Source organism: Fringilla coelebs (genome assembly GCF_963513975.1).
Source record: "Fringilla coelebs genome assembly, chromosome: 2".
Lineage (NCBI taxonomy): Eukaryota > Metazoa > Chordata > Aves > Passeriformes > Fringillidae > Fringilla > Fringilla coelebs.
The window spans coordinates 22,142,981-22,165,076 of NC_140029.1; the positions used below are offsets into that span (position 1 = coordinate 22,142,981).

A 22,096-nucleotide genomic window follows, 5' to 3' on the forward strand; every position below is an offset into this window, starting at 1 on the left:
TGAGAGCAGCCCTAACAAGAGAGGCTTGGGGGTGTTGATTGACAAGAAGCTCAACACAAGCTGGCAATGTGTGCTTGCATCCCAGAAAGCCAACTGTGAACTGCGCTGCATCCAAAGGAGCAGGGCCAGTGGGTCAAGGGAGGTGATTCTGCCCTTCTACTCTGTTCTTTTTGAACCCCACCTGGAGTGCTTCATCCAGCTGTGGGGCACCCAGCATGAGAAGGATGTGCACATGTTGGGACGAGTTCAGAGGAGGACCAGTGATGGATCTGATCAGAAGAATGAAGCATCTCTCCTTGAAGGCTAAGAGAATAGTGGTTGTTCTGCCTGGAGAAGAGAAGACTTAAGGGAGACCTGATAGCACCTTTTGGTATCTCATAAGAAATCTGGACAAGGGCTTTTTACAAGGGCTTGTAGTGACGGGACAAGGGGGAATGGCTTCCAGCTGAAAGGGAGTAGGTTTAGCTTACATATTAGGAGGAAATTATTTTCTGTGAGAGTGGTGGGGCACCAGAAAAGATTGCCTAGAGAAGCTATGAATGTTCCATCCCTGGAAGTTTTCAAGGACAGTCTGGATGGGGCTTGGAGCAAACAAGACCTAACAAAAGTTAGCCCACACATGGCAGGGGGTTGGAACTAGATGATCTTCAAGGTCCTTTCCAATGCAAAACATTCTATGAATTTGTGCACAAACTACATGAGCAAAGAATATAGTGACCGGTATGGTTCTTCCAACAAATATTTCAGTGCACAGGTCTGAAAATCTGTTGAATAATACTGTGCTCTTTTTAATAGTCTGTAGCCCATGTTGTTTCTTCTTCAGAATATGCTGCATCTCAGCTATAAGACTTAGCATGTGTAGTTGTATTAGCATGGGCTACATGGTATAGACAAGCTCCAAAGGTATACTAGGGAAAGAGAAACAAACCATACATTTGCATCGGCAGAGGAAAAGGGAAACAGAATAAAAGAGACAGCAGATTAACAGATTAGTCAAACATGATATGCAAATAAAAACAAAAACAATTGTGTTTTTGAATGAGAGTAAGAAATCAGATTAAATAAATAAATAAGTTCCACCACCCCCAACTCCCCCTGCCAAGAAAGCATAAGCATGTATAGATAAAATATAGATAAGAAAAGATCTGGTTGCACATGAAATACAGTTTTTGTTCTCTGTTAAAAAGAACTAGGTAATGTATTTCCATACTCTATTTTTTCAAGCCACCACATTTCTTATAAAAATTTTGGAAAAGAAACATTTCCTTGGGCTTATAATTACAGCTGACATTAAAATAAATATGACTAATAGTACTTATTAGTAAATAGTACAAAGGAAAGTGGTCTTCAGAATTTACTTAAATAAGGAGAATGAGTATCTTTTTAACAATGAAAATTAACTGACAACCAAATTACTCTGATTGTAAAATACAGACAAACATAACACAGGATTGTAACTGGATCACTCTACCAAATAACCAGGAACCACCTGGGAGAGGGATAAGACAATCTGTAAAATTTCCTAAATACCTCACTTTTTCTGAAGTATTTTTGTAGTCCCCAAAACTATGTCAAGGGATACCTAGTAGCAGTGGGTAGCACTAAACGTGTTACTTCAATCAGAACTATTTGAGGCCTATGTGAGTAAAGGTTCTTGGACTCGATCCTTGTGGAACTCTTCCAAGTCAGCTTATTCTGGGATTCTATGAAATGAGAAGTAGTATTTTTATTAATCTAATTAAAGTGTGAAGAAGCTTTTGAACATAGTAAGCCATCTTCATATCACTTCTAAAGCACACATTTTCTATTTTGAGTTTTCAGAGTTCGCATGTATTTACTTTCTAAAAAAAGCAACTATGAAGAGAAAGACACAGAATAATCACAGAATAGTAAGCCTAGCAAAAAATTTTTATTATTTCCATGTGTGTAGCCTTTTGCTTTCTGTAATAATTTAATATGAACTTCCACTTGAATCTGAAGGAAACACATAATCTATGGAAACTTCACAATATAACCTGATTCCATTGACTCCTTGGTGCTTGCATTTAATTAGGTTAAGAAATATACTGTATTTATGGTGTTTTGTTTTTTTGTTTGTATGGGCTTTTTTTTTTTTTTAACTGTCGTGAACTAAAGTGATCCTATACTGTATTGTTTCTTAGCTTATTAGATGTCTCACACTGCAATAAGGACAGTGGTCATTTAGTAGAATATGAGGTATTATTGTATATGATGGTTCTCTCTTCCAGCCTGTTTTCCAGTTGGTTACACTTTAGCTAAATTAGTTGTAAACTATAAAGGAATATTATGTATGATGGTTGGGGCAGATTTGAAAGCCCTGTGAGCTGTTTGGATTTTATTTCACATGGAAAAATGTGAATATGTCTGCTATATGTCCTTCCTAGCAGGGAATGCTAGCTTGCAGATAAATTAAGAGCAACAACACACACAAACATTTCCTATTTCTCTATTTCCTATTGATTTCTTGGTTTTCTTTCTGAGATTGCATTGTGGATAAAATACTATTTATCAGTGTAATTGGTAACTAGGTGCCAATCAGGGAAGAACTAAGCAGTGGCAAGAGGGGTATAGTACACTGTGGTGTTTGTGAAAGCATATTCCACTGAAAATGCCACTGCTTGTTTATTTGAGGCCTTCTCAGCCATACAGGAGATCCTGTAATGTAATTTTGAAGCTTAGGTTTCATAGAATCTACCTTATAAATTCTAGGTGTTTGACTTATTATGGTCCTACTTGCAATGTATACTTTCTTGAGAAAAGGTCTTGTGAAGTTCATTTTTAAGGGCATTTTCCTTACATAGCTTATGTTCATCTCTTTAGGACTGAGACATTAGAGAAGACAGGGGGGGCTGTCTGTGTAGGTCTGAATATTTATGTGCTCCTGCACCCTGTGCTGACAGTACACAAACCAGCTGTTTTCCTGAAGCTGGAAGACTGTAGGACTTCGGCTCTGTGAGTAAGACATCAAACAGTGGATTTTCAGGCTAAGGTACTGTCAGAGCTTGCTGTGTGATTGTCTGTATGATGGTGTTATGCCTTCAAATAAATCAAATGCAAGCAGAAATATAAACACCAGTGTGGGAGAGTAAGGGTCCTTAGTGATGCAGAGTCCCCAGGCAGCTGCAAAGGAGAGCTGCTTTATTGAAAAAAGCAGACCTTTTTAAGCAGTTAGCCCAGTTAGCAGTAATCAGCTACATACTTTTAAATCATGACAAACATAATTCAACCACCATACACCACAATGTGAACATGCCATGATTACATTACTTGTTTTTCTGCCCCTAACTCAGCTGAGTCACTTTCTCACAGTCCTTTTCTAGTTAACCAAAGTAACAGGCCTGAGCCAAGGCCTTCCTTGTGTAAGATTTTACCCATATGCAACACAAGAGACATTCAGTTGGGGAACAGAGGAAACTGAAATTAGGGTTCAGTCCTGAAGTGGTGTGTATAGTTCTCTTCCTTATCACACGTGTTTTCCCAGTTTATCATGGAGATCACTTTCCTGTTTATCTTGAAAAACATTCTTATATTCTACTGTAACATGTTCATAGAGGAAAGTTTGGTTGGAGATGAATTAACATTTGAAAAAAAATAGAAGAGCTTTATAGTCTTTCCTTCTTTACTGAAAGCATTGTAAAAGAAATAGATCTGAGTCTGTATATACAGAAGTGGTACAAATTAGAAACAGTGTTTTGTTCAGGGTTAGATACATACAAGAAAAGGGATGGTACAAAAATTTGAACTTATATAAAATAAAATGTAGCAAAGATGTATGTGCTGTTCACTGTTCTAAACTATTGTGCATGACACAGACATGATGTCTGTATAAAGCTAAAAGGAAAATAAAAATCCCTTTTGCTTTCAACCAATTTGAGTTAGCTTTCATGAGTTTCATCTTGTTAATTTTCACCTCATGATCAATAATGTCATTTGATTATAAAATGTGATAGCTCAAAAGGAATAATGTCGAAAACAGTGTTGTAATAGCATGTAAAAAGTTAGAGAGGGATTCTCATTAGATCATTGCAGTGTTAACATTATTTGGTTTCCTGAACTCTTGGTGTACATGTATGTATTAGTCAATTAGAAGGAAAATGTGACAGTTAGCCCAAGGGTTTTGTTGTTCAGTATAAGTCTTATTTTTAGTTTGTCAGTTGAACCAATGTATTAGTCACCATGATATCAGCTGAATCTAAGGAGAACAACACCACATCTGGAGTCTAATGGAGGAATAAAAGTTCATTTAAAAAAAAATAAAATAATGTATATGCTTTTCTGCAAGTTTCAGAACAAAAGAGCCAGTCTCTTTCTTTTAAATGTGTCTGTGGTCTCAGAAGAAATAGGTCCTTTCTGTTCATTTAATTTGTTTTCTTTTTTTCCTCAAAGTTGATAACTTCATTGACATTTGTGATTAATTGGGTTTCTAGGATGCTGACATTTAAAGTTGATCCTCCTTCTTTGTAGCTTCTGTAACAAAACTCCTCTTACAATTTCACCAATTTTTCTGTGCAACAGTCACTGATGCTTAACTGTTGTAGTTAGTACATATTAAGGTTCTGTGTTGATCTAAAACTTCTTATTTAAAGAGATAGTATAAAGATACAGTATTTACCTAATTTTTTTTATAACTACTTGAAGAATTTATCTTGTTCTGCATAAGATACGTATCGCCCGTGGCCATATTTATTGCCTGCATGCCACATTTGGAGTGTATTCTTATGCTGGAAAAACAGAGATACTTATTCTTTTTTATATTTCTTGAATTTTTATACTTGCTGTACATTACTAAGCTTTCAGGAGGACAGGTGGAGGGTCCCAAGAAGTCTAGCAGAGGGGTGGGTCCCTCTGGGATGGGTGAGCCATGATCCCTTACATGGTGCCACAAGTGAGTTAGAAGTTAGGGAGTTTATAGGAATTTTCAGTATACTTCTTCATAGCCATTGAGTTTTGAATTGGTTGGTTTTGATTGTCACTTCATTGAAAAAGCTTTGTAGCTATAGAAGATATAATGACACAGTATTTTCCAGGGCAAGTTTCTTACAGATCTTTAAAGCAGTTCCTCAATTCCCCTTCTGTTGATGTTTTTTTTAAAAAAAAAAATCATTACAAAGATGCTAAGGAAGATAGTATCTTCTTAATGAAGAATTATATACCAAATTAGTAAAATAATTGTGTCAGTAATTTGATGTGGTGGCAAAGTGTCTAGAACTAAACTGGTGGTAATTGATGCAAACAAAATGGATTTTCCTGATCTATAGCTTTTGCTAAGAGGGAAGCAAACCTGAAATTAAAATATTTTTTAGCTGCTATTGTTCTGAGCTTGTCAAGTTATGCTAGCTATTCTTCCAAATGCAGTTTAATTTTTTTTTCTGGGCAGCTGATCTGCCCCCTGCATTTTTTTTTCCTAGCTTGCTCTATTTACATGTATGCAAATAATAATTTTTTAAGTGGCATGTTCCCTGAATAATGTAAATATTTTCTCTCTGGAGATATTAGCTAAAACTGCATTTTAGCTCCCTTGTTGTGAGGGAAGCCAAAAAGAGAAATCAAACACACATGCATACACATTTACACACTGAAATCATGACGTGCTTGAGGAATACAAGAGAGAACCCTGGAGAAATAACCTTTCTGCAACAGTGCTTCTCTCTGGCTGGATACCTCCAGTAGAAACACAGAATAAGCATACCCAGTGAGAGATTAACTGAAGCTGTAATGCAGTGGGACTGAAGAAAATTAGCTATTTGAAAAGAGCACAACTTTAGAGAAAACTAACCATATTACTGCAAGAGCGTAGGAGATAGGAATAGTCTTCTGCTTGTGTAATCTTTGGACTGCTTTATGTTACAACACTTATGTATGCTAGCCTTGCTAAACATTCCAGTTTATTAAATTCCTTAGAATGAATGCATTTTATTTTAGGGAAAAGACGCTTATACTAGTGCTTTACATTAAGGAATCAGTGCTTCCATTAATTTAATATAGACTTACTTTGCATGATTCAGAATGAAGATATAAACTACCTGGAATAAAAAGCTGGCTTGTATTTAACATGATATTTTACTGAGAGGACATAGTAGCATCATTTGGGAAAAAGTGCACTTGCTTAGTATAACCACTTAATGGAGCATAAGAAGGCTTTTAAATAGCTGATGCATTGACCTTAGAAGAAGAGTAGTGCTTGTTGTATCTGTCCATCTCAAAATCTAACCTTACAGAAGTGCATGTATTTAAAGGCCATCTTCAAATATAAGCATGGAGCTGGAAATGTCAGTTATTAATTGTTTGATTCGATTCTGGAGAATAAATGATAAATCTGCAGAGACTTATACCTACAAGCGCTATTTCCAGATAGATAGATTAGTTACTGCACCTATTCACTAATCCACACACTTTGTTATCAGTAGTACTTACAGCTTGTCAAAGATGGGCATATGACTATACTTGGGAAAAATGTATGGCAGATAACATGGTTGTTTATAGAATTGAATGGCTGATCACAAGGGAAATAAAAATCAGAGGTGCTGAGGTGGCAAAGGACAAGTAGGAACAGTTGAATGGTTTAAGGGAGTGGAACTGTTTAAGAGAGTAGGAATGGTTTAAGAGATTGGAGACTGGACATAATGATGACAGTGGATCAGGAGGAAGGGAATAAGATTATTTTTATATAACCAGGCATGAAAAATAGGATAAGAATTAATGTAGTTGGAACATGTAAAAGAATTGTGCTCAAGTTGTTTTAAGGAGCCAAAAGACCACTGGACTCTACTTGAACCTAAATTACCTGAAATTAATATCCTGTGTCCCGTACAGTTGGGATTAATGCCAAAAAGCACAGCTGAAATCATTTTACAGGTATGGAAGATTTTCACTTGGGAATTGATAAAGACCAGACAACCACGCTTGTTCTTCATTAGATAATGCTAATTATTTTGTCTGGGAAAAGTATCCAGCATTTAAAATGCTTCAGCAAAGGAATGTTTGCAGGATTTCTCCTCCCCACGGAGGAGTTCCTGGGCAGGTGTAGGCAGAGCAGACTCCTCTAGAGGTCCGATGGAGCAGTTCTCCCAGGCCCAGATGGATAATCTTGTGCTCAACCAGCTGAAGAAGGAGGGCTCTAGACATGGCGGAGAATCCAACTGGGCTGATTGTAGGAGAGTCGAAGGGTCCAGGAAAGGTGGAAGCAGGGAGAGGAGCACAGACACAACCACAACAGAAGAGAAGCCATGGCAGAGCCCAGAACAAGGCTGGGGCCAGTATTTATAACTGAGGGGAGGTGGGCGGGGCCAGGTACAGATAACCAATGGGAAGAGGGATCAGAGGAGGAGTCCAGGTGGCATGACAAGGGGTACACCAATGGGAGTGGGGGGAGAGAGTGGTCTTACAAAAAGATCCAGTGGTGAAGGGAGGAACAGAGAACCTTCTAGAATTGGGGAGGGGACCACACTTGATTGGCAATCAAACAAGTGTCCTCCCAGGGCATCTCTGCCCGATTCTCCCTGTGGTCCCCTCCCACAAGCATTAAAAACCCTTCAGAGAAAACTCAAAACTTGCACTGAATAACAAAGTATGTTCCCTCTTACATAGACTGGTTGTGTTTTCACTGTTCACTGCATTAACCTTCCCTAGAAGACTGGATCAGATTGAAGTTTCTACCCATTAGACTTGAGGTGTTCATTACTCTGGGTTCACAGCATCAATAGATAAAGCTCTGGTATTAACAACTGTGACTGACAGCTGCTCTCCTCTGCCCAGTGTTACTTGCTTCAGTAATTGCAAAAGAGAGAAACTGAGCTCTCTTATGGGCTAGTTTGAGCCAGCTGGATACCTGCTTCAGGAATTAAAACTCTGCAATTGAGTGAGAAGAGTATATTTCTTTGATTTTTTTTTTCCAGGAGCATAACTGTATATGAAAGAAAATGTTCTCTCAAACTCTTTGAGTTTTAACTAATAAACTTACATAATGTGGGGGCATTGCTTAATGAGTTTCTAGTGGGTCTCATTATGTAGGGATATTAATCACATTTTTGACAGATTTTGATAACAGAAAAAGTATGTATATAGTTTACAGAATGTTCCATGATTTTTGAGTGTAGAAGGAGCATTTCTGATATAGCAAGAATTTACTTTTGCACTGACTTTTGAATTACATTTATTACATTCGGTAAGACAGCATTGTTGAAGTATAGCTAAATGCTTTGTAATTGGGTATAAACATTAATATGTATACCAACTTATACACATATTTCTAAAAACTAAAATGTGTGTATTTGTCTTGCAGGAGTCAGTAAGCTGATCCATCATTTACACAAACACAAGATACCCATAGGTGTTTGCACCAGCTCGAGTGTATCGTCATTTGAGATAAAAACAAGCAAACACAAAGACTTATTTAGTCTTTTTCATCATATTGTGTTGGGAGAGGATCCTGAGTTGAAGCGTGGCAAGCCGCATCCCGATCCATTTTTACTATGTGCAAAGAGATTTGAACCTCCTGCACCACCAGAGAAGGTAAGAGGGGGCGGGCACAAATCAAATCTAGGAATTTTCTGATTGGGCTATATTTGGAAATTTTTTTAATGTGATAAAGGCTTAGATTAATGTAAACGTTATTAAAATTAGCAACCCCCATTTTCAGACATGTCTGTGCTGTCAAAGAGATGGATTTCCATCCACTACATTTAGAGTTTGTTGTGCAGATTGCTTTGACTTGCTACGTGGTAGCATGCAGTAATAGGAAATACAATGATTTTCTGCTGTATATATAAATCTACAAGCTTAACTTCACTATTCAGAGTATGGAAACATTCATGGCTGATTTACCTCTTAAGTGTCAAAATATTAAATATAGTTCTTTTTGATGAGCATGTATATTTTTCTGAAGCTATATCTTTCCACTATCAGTCTAAATCTCTGAGATCATAATCCTTGTTTCTGATTTAAAACTAACACTCTTTCTCAAATAGTAGATGTGTTAATTTTTCGTGTCTTATATATATAACTATGTTATATATATGTTATATATAACCTTAGGCTACATATATGGGTGTATATATATATATATATATATATATATATATATATATAAAAAACAAATTAGAAATCCATAGGGAGAAAATTTCACATTAACTGACAGTTAGTTAAAACAATGTCTTCATTTTTATTTTAAATTAAATTGCCTTTATCCTCATAATATTTTTCTCATTTCTTCTCTGTCCCAAGTGGAATGTAAGTCCTGAAGTTTTGGAGTTATTTCCATTACTGCAGAAAAATGTGTTGCATGTTAATTTTAAGGAAGAAATTTAGGTAGATTAGACTGTGATTACTGTTCTCTCAGTAAAATTATTGGGGAAAAAAAGGCTACGCAAGTACATATGGAATGATTAGCTAAGATTCCTCACCTTTCATACTTTAGGTTCTCACCCAGAGGCTAAATGGTATTTTCATTGCCTGGGAATACAAAGTGAATTAAGTTTGGTGCAGTGTGGTTTATTTTTGAACAGAGGTAACCAAACCGGGTTTGGGTTTTGTTTGGTTTGATTTTTTTTCTGTTGCAGTTTCTCTTGATGTGTGAATCTACTTCATTTGTAAGCTTTCATGTTCAGAAATGATACACCAAATGTACATAACCAAAGAAATTGAATGTCAGCTGTGTTAATGGCAAATTAAACTATAATTTCATGGGAGGAGCAGGACAGCTTTTCCAAAACACTTAGTTTTTGTGGTTCTATTTCAGAAAACCCACAATACTTAAAACAAACAAAAAGTTTAAAAATAAACCAAAAGGAAGCAACAAAACCAGTGAGCCAGTGACGCTGTGTAGATACTTGTGTTCTTTAGTTGTGTTAGCATTGAAAAAAAAAATGAAGTAATAGTAGCATCTGTATTACACTTAATATTTTTAAATTTTAAAGGTGCGTTAGACAATCGAAGTCACAGATCGTTAATAGTAGTTGTGTATTTTTTATTTTGTTAACTTTTCTATGAAGAAGGGCATAGATGTTTGAATCCATATTTTTCCTTTGTAAGAAATTTACAGCATCAAATTCCCTTAGTGCAGATAATTCAGCTGAACTTTTTTTTTGTTTCATCTACAAAAGTCACAAAGTGTGGGAAATTTACAAATGCACAGAATTCCCAAGAGGAAGGAAGTGAAAACTGTGCATGGGAAACTATCCAAAACATTTGTGACCAGTTTCAGTGTAATAGTGTCATCTGCAGTGTTTTGTCCCAAGCAGTGAACGGATAGAGCTACAGGTCTGGATTTCATGCCAGCAATCATTAACATGCAAGGCTGCAGCCAGGTATCAGGAGGTGAAGCTAATGTCTACATAAGCAAATAATTGGACTTAAGCAAAACAGGTTGTTAGAGCATCATAGGCAGTGCTTGGGCTCATAGATCTATGCTATATATTATTTGAATGTTTTCAGTTGGATTTGATTTGCTGTGATCCCAGGCTGAGATAAGGTTCTTTGGAGATTTATGTACTCTTAAACATTGGATGTTGCTTGATGAGTGCCTGCAGAGAACTTAACTGGAGTTGCTGGCTAGAGCAACCTAGTACATACCAAAACTATCCAGTGAAACCAGCTGTCAGGGAGAAAGTGAGAACTTGCAAGTTTGTTTCAAAACTTTGTGGCTGCTGTTAGCAAAAAATACAATGTAGGCATAGAAAAACCAAATCCAGAATTTAGCTGTAGTGTCATATCAGCCAGTGGTTATTGCTGTGCAGGCATACTTCTGCAAGTAGACCAGTATTTAAGTGATAGATAAATGGATGTGATATTTGCTATACTGTCATTGAAGGATGTCATAAATATCCATCTTGAAATTTCTTAGATGTTGATCTTTTGATTTGCAGCCTTTGCTTAACTAGGAACTTCATAAGCAAAATAATAAAATGATAGCACAAGAATGTCAAAAAAGATACCTGCAAATTCAGTCTAGGTCTTCTATCTTGTGCTGCATGAAGCATCATATGGACTTCCAATGCTAGTAACAATGCCCAGTCATATAAGTAATTAAGTAAATCAGCCAGACAATCAAAATATGATCTGGAAATTAAATACTAGAAAATATTTACTTTAATAAAATTTATTTTTAAAATATATTCCAAATTCTGCTCTTGAATGCACAGATGCAACTTGTATGAAAACTATCTGGAGCTGTACATGTGTAGAAATGATGTGTTCTTGAATATTATAGAAATTTCAGGCCACAGTGTTCAAAGCACTGTGTTCTTTTTCATACATTTCATTTAGATTATTGAAAAACACTTTTCTTAGTATTAATTCTGTTTGGCTTCTGGTGAGGGAATACTTTAGCAAACAGAACATTAATAAATCCAGGGATCCTAATGTGAGAGATGTGGAAGATGTAATTGAAAGACCATTTTCCATAATCTTTGATCTATTATGGCCATTGGGAGTAGTGCTTGAAGGCTGGAGACAGCAAATGTCACTCCTGTGTTGAAGCCAGGCAAGAAGGATGACCCATGGAGCTGCAGGCTTCTCAGCCTCATCCCGATCCCTGGAAAAACAGGTGGAACAACTTATCCTGAAAATCATTTCCAGGCACAGTAAGGATAAGCAAACCATCAGGAATAGTCAGTATGGCTACACCAAGAAAAAATCATGCTTGACAAACATGATTAACTTCTTTGATGAAGTGACTGTCCTGGTGGACTTGGTGAGAACAGTGGCTGTTGTCTACCTGAGCTACAGTGGTGCCTGTGACACTCTCACCCATATGATGTGGATGAGCAGACACTGAAAACTGGCTGAGGTGCCAGGCCCAGAGGGTTCGATCAGTGGCACAAGTCTAGTTGGGTGCCAGTGATGATGGTGTGCTCTGAGGGTGAATACTGAGTGCAGCCCTGTTTAACATCTTCTTTGTGTGGATGAATTAAGAGAGTGCTCTATAGGATCCTATTAATGCATATGAATACCTGAAGAAAGACAGGAGACAGACCTTTTTCAGCAATGCCCAGAGATGGAACCTGAGGCAATGGACACAGACACACACATGAGACTGAGCGCAAGGAAACACTTTTTTTTTTTACTGTGAGGATGGCCAAGCACTTACAAAGGTTGTTCAGGAGGTTGTAGAGATACACAAAGTGTGTCTGAACACAGCCTTGTGCAACAGAGGAGGTTGGACCAGATGAGCTCTGGAGGTCCCTTCCAATCTCTCTCATCCTGTGATTCAGTGATTAACTTCACGGATTTGATCTGGGAAGAAAAAAATAAGGAAAAAAAAAGCTTTTGCTAAGCAATATTTTTCTGTTCCTCTATAATTTACAGAGCTCACATTATTTAAAATTGTGCTTTTGGGATTTGAAATACCAGAATATTTTTTTTTTATTTAAAAGAGTTTATAATAACCAGGTCATATGTGTGTATTTTTATAATTTATACATATATATATATATATGTATCAACTATAACTTTTCAATGCTATCTTGAAGGAGTTTTGTTTTGTAATAACAAAAATGGCATGCATATAAATTTATTTTAAGTATGGCTCTGAATCAGAGGGTTTCTGTCATCCGCATGCCAACATTTATACATATTTCCAATAAGTTTCTGTCATCAAAACCACACAGATTAATTAATTTCCTGCTTAAGGGCACTGAAGGCTAAGGCATTTCTTTCCAGTATTTTGGTTGATTTGCTTATACCTTTTCTGTAAAATAAAGGACCTTAGTAGTAGTTTAAAAGCAAATAAATCCATTTAGATTAACTTTTTAAACAGAGGGATAGACTGTAGTAGTACAAATGGTCATAACTCTCTTATGAAGAATCAATCTGTTCTATTTAAAAAGTTCGAAGTGATGTGAATCATTGCCTTAATTTAAAACACTATTTCTTTGCAGTTTCTTCCATTTCTAATTAATTAATTGATCCCATAGTTACAAATAATCTCTGTACCAAATCTAGAGAGAGCTCATTAAATTTTTTTCAAACTGATTAAATGGCATTAGGATTTATGAGTCTCAGTGGGCATTTTGTCATAGAATGGAGAAGTTCAAAGAGAAATTTTCTGTGACTTATTTGCTCTAGAAGATATAAGGAAGAAGCGGTAGATTCAGAACATTATGACATTCAAATATTTTGTAATTTTATTCCATATTGTACAACTAAAACTGGATAAAGGCTAATTTAGCAATTAATGTGACCATTGTTAGTGTGAGCTTTTGTAAAAAAAGAATGCTAAAACTGTTTTTTTAGTTTTATTATCCGCTTCATTTTTAAACTTTCTAGTTTTTTTTCCCACTCAACTCCTCCATTTTGACTGAATGCATGTAGCGTATATATTTTACTCACCATGGTTTTCAGATAAGCTGGTATTTAATTAGTGATGTTGCTGTTATTCCTTGTGTATACCTGGAGGTTGAATGTATTAGGAGTACTTTATTTGAAGTACAGAAATTACAGACATGAACAAGCGTTCTAAGTGGTGCACTGAGCTGTAAATTGGAATCCCTGCTGTTCAAATCAAATGTTTTAGTCACCATAAATCTGTCCCTTTTCAATTTTATTGGCTTATACTCTTTCCTGAATGTTTATGATTCACAAATTTTTTATTTTGGAAATAAAGGCATTAAATATAAAACCACTGACATTTTTCAGCTTAGTTCAAATATACATCAGTGGCTTTTTCTTCAAGCTTGGCTCTAGTTTTTCTTTGCTTAGGCCTAGATTACAAATTTTTTCTCATCTGAAACATCCTTCTAAATGGCTGTTCATGGTATGAACCATTCTGATTTACCCAAGCCCTGCTGTCTTATTTCCTTGGACTCACAGTTCTTACCAGCTGTTTTAGCATATTGTTAGACATTTGTTTTTTCCAGTGGATATAACCTGTGATGGTAATGGTCAGAGTATGAAATTTAAAGGGCTAGGCTGCATTCAGGAAGAGAGATAACAAAGAGTTTGTAGATGATCACTGTTGTTATCGGACAGTGTGGTCTGACAGAGGCAGATAGAGCACAGGCCAGTGGCTGCTTATTATGAAAAGACATCAATGATGCTCCACAACTCTTTCTGGCTGAAGGTGCATTTTGAGATGGAAAGCAGAATTTAGTCTTTCTTTTCAGAGGCCACTGGACTTTCTTGTCTCTACTGATGTATTACAGTTCATTAGTTAGTTAGGCATTTGATGGGCTAGAGTCAATAAAGAACTTCTTGTCTGGTTTGTTGATGCCTACTCCAGTGTAGCCATATGGTTAGTAGGCTGAATGAAGGTCTCGGATGTTTGAGGGTTTCTGGGGTGTTTTCTTGTTGTCCTTTGTCTGAGGGTTGTACTCTGTCAGTGCTCCTGTTAGCCTTGCATATTGTGCTACAAAGTGACCAGCTTCCAAACGCAGCAGAGAGGATTCTCCCATGACAGAAGTGTGTCCTGGGGATGGTACAGTACCTGGGAGGTGGTAGGACAGCTGAGTAACTGATTCAGTGCCTTGAGAGGTTGAAACCACTGCTCCTGAGTACATGCACCTTGCTTAAGTGTTTTGCAGCAAAAGCAGAGTTCACTCCCTAAAATAGATTATAGATTAAATATAGATTACATAGGTTTCACTCTTACTGTACATGAAGTGATTAAAAGGCAAATGAACTATGTCCCAGCATTTGTGTGTGCCCAGATTAGTTGAGTTCTGTCATCTGAAACATGCCCTGAAATGTTGAAAGTGGATAGCAGTTGAAATCTGAAAGGGTGTATCTATGGGGTCAGGAAGAGAATGTTTCCACTTGTCTGCCTTCTAACCAAGGTGAGGTGCCAAGTCCAAGGAACCTCCTTTTTTCTGATTTTGTAGCTTTTTGGAGAAATGGTGTTTTTTACTTTTATGTATGAATCCAAAATTGCCCAGTCTTAACAGCTTGCGCCTTTTTATCAGGAACTAAAAATATCTAGCGGTTAGTCTTTTGTAAAGCATAATTGGAAAAGTAGTTCCAGCACATTTCTACACTGCCAAGAAAATTCTCCACAGAGAACATAACAGCAATCTGGAACTTCTGCTTTCTTTTTAAAGCAGATCAGAAGAGATTTTTATCCTTGCCTTCTCCACTGTGTAGACCACTTTCTGAAAAAAAAAGGAGGAAAACATCTTTTTGTGTACTTTTGAACCTGAGAAATTCAGTCTCCCAACCTTTTTTGCTTCCTTGGGAATTGTCCTAAGGAATATGATACATCAGTTCTTTGCTCAGAAAGGTTCTTGGCTAGAACTTTTTCCTGAATTCCTGAAGTCTTTACTTTTCTTGTTCTGCAATGTGACTGAAGGCATTTCTAGATGGCAAGTTGTTTTTTGATTATTTAGTATATGTTGCTGAACTAGTTCTTGAATTCCTGCTATTATGGGGCACTAGAAAATAATAAACAGCCTTAACTTTTTTATGGTTTCCTCTCCCTGGTGGAGAAGCTATTGATACCAGACAAACACTGGAGAAATTTAAAGGAATAAATTATTAATAAATCATACTTTTGAATTGTGTACTGAGCAATGTAAAGTAATTACAACAATATAGTTTGATATATATTTCTAGAAGCTTTACAACTTGGGATGCAAAGATACAGCACTCCAGTGGAATGTACTTCTATTGTGATACACTATTGAACAGCCTGTTGGCTGAATCCTGCACCTTCCTCAGCTGCTAAGTAGTCTAAGCATGTAGCCCGTACTTGTGTCTCCCAGGCTGGATGATGAAACCTGTTGTTAGGAAGCTTGCCTTTCAGCTGTAGAGAAAAGAACATGAGGTATTTCATCATGTCTCACAGTCTAGGACTTCTGAAGATCTGCTTGTCACAACCCATGGGTAGAGGGTGTGATGTTGGTTATAGGTTCTTGTCAGGTGGAGCAAAGGCACTGGACCACATGTCAGGGAACTCATGTTTTACTATACAGTCATCTTAACTGTGGTAACCTGCCCAATGTTTACACTCAAAAGGTATTAGTTAAAATGCCCTTAAATTCTTACATTTCCACAAAAAACATCAGCTAACAAGCCCTTAGTTTTGTACAGCACACTTCACAACTCCCACAAAAACCTCTTCAGAAAGTGCTGGCTCACAAGCAAGCCACCACACTACTACACAAAGGTAATGAGTTGGCCTGGGGGAATTGAGCACAAGCCTTAAAGGGGAGCAGAAAGTTGGCTCAGGACAGCACTGCTCCACCTCCATGGGACCCTCTCCTCTGATCACCTTTCCTGTAGCAATGCTCTGATTAGTTGAGACAAAACAGGCTTAGGTCTGGTCCTCTACACTACTGTACACAGGCATCTTTTCCCTAAATTCATGATAAGCCGCTATTTTGTATTTAAAAGATAATCAAAGGAAGGAGATTTTTTGTTTGTTTGTTTTCAGTTTTTTTTTAATTATCATGCTCTCAGTTCTTATGGTTGATTTACTTCCTCCCTTTTCTTTTAAAGCATATGTACTTGTGTGTTCGCACGTGCACTCACCCACTCTCCCAACCTACCCCTCCCCATGCTGGCAGTCTTTTTTATATATTTGTGGAAGAAAAATGAGATGTTGTATGGCTTGCAAGTAATTTAACTTTTAAGTGTTCCAGACATTGCCCTTGTTACTGCAGTACATGTTTATTTATGGATGCATTTGTCTTATGGAGATGAAAAAGTCATTGAAATTCCATGCAAAAAGTAACCTGGTCAAGGTTTGCTTTCACTGAAGGTATCTTAATGATTGGAAGGGGAAAGAAGGATTATAATTAGTTCTTAGTCTTTGGGGTACTCTACTTGGGAGGGTGGAGAGGTAGGAATACTTTTTTTTTCCTTGCATTTGTCTTGATAATGTATCAAGTAGCTGCTAAGGGACTTGATGAAATGTGATGCAGAATAATAAATTATGCTCTGCAGCCTTCTTTGCTTCTACGTGAGGTGAGTGTGTAAGCACAAAGAAACTGGTGCACCTCCAAATTCAAAAAGCATTATATTCAGATTAGCAGGTCACTGGAGATGTGTTGCTAATTGTTTTAGGGAACTCATTATGGGTATTATCACATATTAATTATGCATGGTAAGTAGGAAAAAAGAGGGGGAAAATCCTTGTTTTATGATAACTTGCTCACTGATTTATCTTTTCTTTCTTTCAAGACCTTGAGCATTTTTTTTAGAGATGCCAAACAGCAGTCATTGAATAATTAGATTTTAATTAACAAGAATTTTCACAAAAAATGTTTTTAATGTCTTTTGAGTTATAGCAAGCATGAATAAATCCTCTTTCAATAAGATCTAGTGCACTGATTCTTTCTGTATCTGGAGTTACCTTTGTAATAACCCAGAGGTTGTTGTAACAGGGGCTTTCAACCATTTCAGGACAAAGAATGAAGACTGAAAGAAGGAATTGCATTGTTGGCATTATGTTTTGGTTGCTTCTTTGCAAATTAATGTCATGGGGAAACCTCTGGAAACCTGTGAAAGACTACAGTCAGCTATGTGTTGTTCTAATGCACTAAGGCAAGGGAATGATGAGTTTATTTTTTTTTTTCTCTTAGTTTGTTTAAATTACTTGTTTTTTGTGGAGATGTAGTTGTAGGCAATATTCAGAGAGCTGGTATTGCATGATAGGGTTCTTCTTATTCTGTTGTGTGATAAAGAATTTGTAAGAGTCTGTCTTTTTGGCATGATTGCAGAAAACCTGCATATGGAACCATCAATTAACACTGGTAAATTATTTATAGTCTAAACAGGGCAAAGCTTTTTGCTCAGACTGATTGCTGCATCACAAAATAAGTGCACTTAGAAGGTGATTACAAAGTGTACTCCATAAAGCAGTACTGGAGATTTTTTTTTTCATTATTATTGTGGTAGATGTTATAAAGATAAAAGACCTTGTAGTATTCAAAAGAACTAAAGATATGAAGACTTGTCTGCTAAAAAAGGATGCTTAGCATTTCCATTTCAGCACCTTTTTTCTTAGAATAATAGCATAATTCAAAGCCAAGACTAAAATGGTTCAAGTAAACTTCAGCAAGACTGGAGTGATTCTGATTTAAAGTAGAATACAATTCCAAGCAATGGTAGAAATGCTTCCCTTCTGTTCCATTAAAAAAAAAAAAAAAAAACCTTTTCATTTTTGCCTAAATGATACTAAATACAGGAATTGCTGTTCATGCTCAGATTTAGTGTCCAACTTATTTGGTACCATCTCTGGTGGCAGCTAATAATCACAGCTTAATAATCACCTTTTAGCTAGAGAGGGTTAATTTATCCACTTAAATTCTATTGCTCCCATATTTAGTTGCTTTTAACAAAAACAGACAAAGAATAGGCTATAGTAACCCTTCCACAGGATCTGTGTTTTTTCTTTATACTAATGTGGGCCTGGGACAATGAATTCTGTATATGTTGCATATGTTCCAGTGTCAGTTTTTATATGTTATGAGTGAGAAAGATAAGAAGTAATTGATCTGCCGCTCAGTATTGTAAATACTGCTTGTCACATCCCTTTTTATTTTTTGCTCCATAAATTAAGCTCTTTTCGAGTCTGTTCAAATCCTCACCATCTGAAAGGGTTATGTTTGGGATTTTTTGTGGGGGTGGGGGCAGTGATATGGTTGGTTGTTTGGGGTTTTTTTCTCTTCATAAGCATTCTGATTGCATTTCTTCAGACTCTTCCTATCAAAAACATTTTAACATAGAATAATGTCTGTGGGATACAGTACATAGAGCATTCCAGATGAGACCATTTTATATATGTCTGTGAATATAAATAATATCATCCAAGCTCAAAGTTTTCACTGAGCTGGTCTCCCAAGTCCTGAGTTTTCTCTGAGCTATTTACATTGATGTCTAGTATTTAAACCAAATATTAGAAAATGTATATGTCATGTATTTTCTTCCAGCTAATGTGTACTGCTACATCTCTTGACCATTTCATTTAATTTGACACTTGACTGCCCAGTAGACTACTTTGTCACTCCAAAGTTCTTACAGATGTTATCCCAGATGACCTACAAAACTTTCTGTTATCAGCAGATTTTACTAAATATAGAGATAAGGATTACTTGTCAATACTTCCCAGAATAGCACCAGAATTATTTTAAAATACAACTGCAACTATTTTCTAATATAGTGGCATGGTAATGGAAATGGCTTTTGATGTTAGTAACTCCTTCATAGTTGCTTCAAAGTCTCAAGGTTTTGCTGAGTAGCAAAAAGTAGTTGATGAGATTTCATCCATTGCTGAAAATATCCTCTGTTACAGAACATGTTTTCCTCCATTAGGAAATTGTGTTCTTTCTCCTGAACAGACAACTAGTCACAGTGATCTATTCAATTTGTCTCCAGAACATATCATTGCATCCTGTAGCTCAGTCTGGAGACATTAGAGATTGCCTATTGTCCTATTCAGAACTATTGAAGACTCAAAATACTACTGATTCAAAAAAGTGCCCTGGGCACTTCCAGCATAACAGTATGTAACCTATCTTACTGCTTTTCACTTTCAATAATGCAATTATCCCAAGCAAACTAAACCAGAACCTTTCATTTTAGAAAGAATGATCATGTATCTGAGGTAGAAGGCATTTGCAAGCTTTAGATTAGCTGCAATATATCATTTGAAAACTGATATCAGTTGTGATTTTTTAAATTTTCAGGCCAAAAATTTTCATCGAGAGGATTTTTTTTTTTAATTTCAGCAAAAAGTGTTTGAAGTTTTTTTAAGATGTTCCTCAGAAGATAATATTTTTTCAGTTGTAGTGACAACTGGTACTATGGTCATATGATAATTCTGTGAAGACTTATATTGTGTAGAGTAGATGTTTGAAGTTTGGAAAGGTAGAATTCCTGTAGTCAGGTGTTCTAGAAGTCAGGAATGATGCTATGACTCTACCATACTGTGACTAATACTGTGTCTGGGAATGCTTCCCTGGTTTCCTGATGTTTGTGTGCTACTCAGTGTGATCATCATATTTACATTTAAGTACACATTAAACCATGAGGGGATAAAAAGCATCATATTCATGTATGCTGGATCACAGGTATGGAGTTCTGCTCTGTTTGGAGCACTATGAAATAAATATAAGCACCTAAGACTATAAGAAGTACAGATGTAGCTTGTAGAAACTAACCACTATAAGCACACACTGATTGCAATTTATTTAATGAACATTGTGGCTTTTTTAGTGAACAAGATTCCAATTACTTATTTCAGATGGCAAGCAAGTATTTTCCCTCAATTCTCTTCAGAGTTAGAGTTAACAGAGGTCATTCCTACTAGAAATAAGAAGTAAATCAGACAAATCTGCTTTCAGCTGTGTTCTCTGCTGCCCTGGTCCAACGAGGAGCAAAAGCGATTTAAACAAGACAAATTTTAGTTAATAGCCCAGTAATAAGAAAGGGAGGAAGAAGAGCATGTACCAATGATTCCAGAAAAACTATATTCTTAAATATACTGCTGGAGAAGGATGAAGAATGTAGGCATGAAGATTGTACAAGGCACAGAGGTCAGCATGATATAAGACATGCAGCTGGAAGTGGGAGAAAGAGATAAAGAATGCAATTAAGTGAAAGAATAGAAGATGTCTAGGGAGTAGAAGGAAATAAAAGCAAGACATAAGTAATTGTGGGTAAGATAATATAGGGCCTTGAAGGTGAAAATGAAAACTTTAATTTGTAACTGCACTAAGTAATCTCTATGCCTTCATTATAAATAACAAAGAGTTAATAGTGTGCAGTAGCCCATTTGTCCTTACAGCTTTCTCAAGCATTTTTTAGGGAGTGTAGATGAAGTGTGAGGAAATAGTGTATAAGTTAATGATGTATATCCTGAAATAGTAAAAGCATTTACTTTTTTGAGGCTAAGCATTCTGTCTCATGAGGATTGGTAGATGATGTGACAGACCTAACATTACAGCAAAAACTCTTCAAATATTTAGGATGCTACAGGTCTAAATTTAAAACCTCATGAAGATAGTGGAAAGAAGAATCAGCTGCAAATGTGTGCTTTGGCATGTCTCTCAAAGTAAAGAAGTTTTCTTTAGGAACACTGATTACTAGGATAGAAGTTTCATCTTCTATCCTAGTATTGCATTAACTAGTAATTCTAAAGTGTTTGGACAATTTGTTACTGTCCCTTTCTCATGTCAATTGTTTTTTTTCCCTCTATCATCTTAGCAATCTTAGTTGAAGATCATGTATGCTTGAAGGATGATTGTTGACTTTGAGTAGGGTGGTGGAAGACTGTCTGGAAGTGATATCTTCATATTTACAGGTCCTCTTTATAACTGATATTAGTAAGTGACAGCCTTAATTTTCTTTAAGATTAATAATATTGAGTACAGTAACTTTCATGTTTCTCTGATTTTGTTTAAATAATACAGTGCTAATGAATGGTGAATAAAATGTTCCATTAGTAGAATACTTAGAAAAGGCCTTCAGTGTAGTTTTTCTCAGAAATTTTGAAATGTGTCTATTTGCTAGAACAATTCAGTCTCACCAGCTTTCACACCATTTTTAAAAACCTGCCAATTGAGTCCTTAGCTACTCTGTCTGAGTTGAGTATGTGAACTTGCTTTGTGTAAAGTGATTACTAGTAAGAGCTTCAGGCTCAATGTCAGTCCAAGGATGAAGAAATCCATCACAAAATGCTGCATTTTAATAAAAGGATTTCAGTTACTCGGAAGTATAAAGACATAATAATGAATGTGACATGCTGTGGTGTATTGCTTTAGGATCAAACTGAACATTGGAATAATAGCAGCATTGAGAAGAAAGGAAAAATAGGATGTCTGATTTGAGCATCATTTTTTCTTCTATTGATTTCTATATTTAGCAGAGTGTATGGCATGTCAGGCCATGGTTATAAAGACCTGTAAAAGAAAGTACTTGGATTCCTGGTCTTGCATGTTAGGAATCAAGCAGCATGTGATGCAAAAACTTGCACAGAGTTGGATGGATCCTAAGGAAGATCTGTTCCCAAATGCAGGTGTTGGGGTTTGTGTTAAAAACTTGTTTGCAGACCCACAAAAGAACTGAGAGAGGTGACAGCAGGTGGGGGATCCCAGGTCACACCTTCCCAACAGTTCCCACATCTGTTACAGAAGTCATCATCCAT

General features: G+C 36.4%; 1 protein-coding gene across 1 annotated transcript in view; it reads left to right on the plus strand.

Moving 5' to 3' along the window:
- Positions 1-22,096, plus strand: part of PUDP (pseudouridine 5'-phosphatase) — a 61,751-nt gene that overhangs the window by 26,299 nt on the left and 13,356 nt on the right. The window contains exon 3 of the mRNA XM_084226292.1: positions 8,303-8,532. Within this exon, the coding sequence (XP_084082418.1) occupies positions 8,303-8,532 (230 nt within the window). The remainder of the gene's footprint in view (positions 1-8,302; positions 8,533-22,096) is intronic.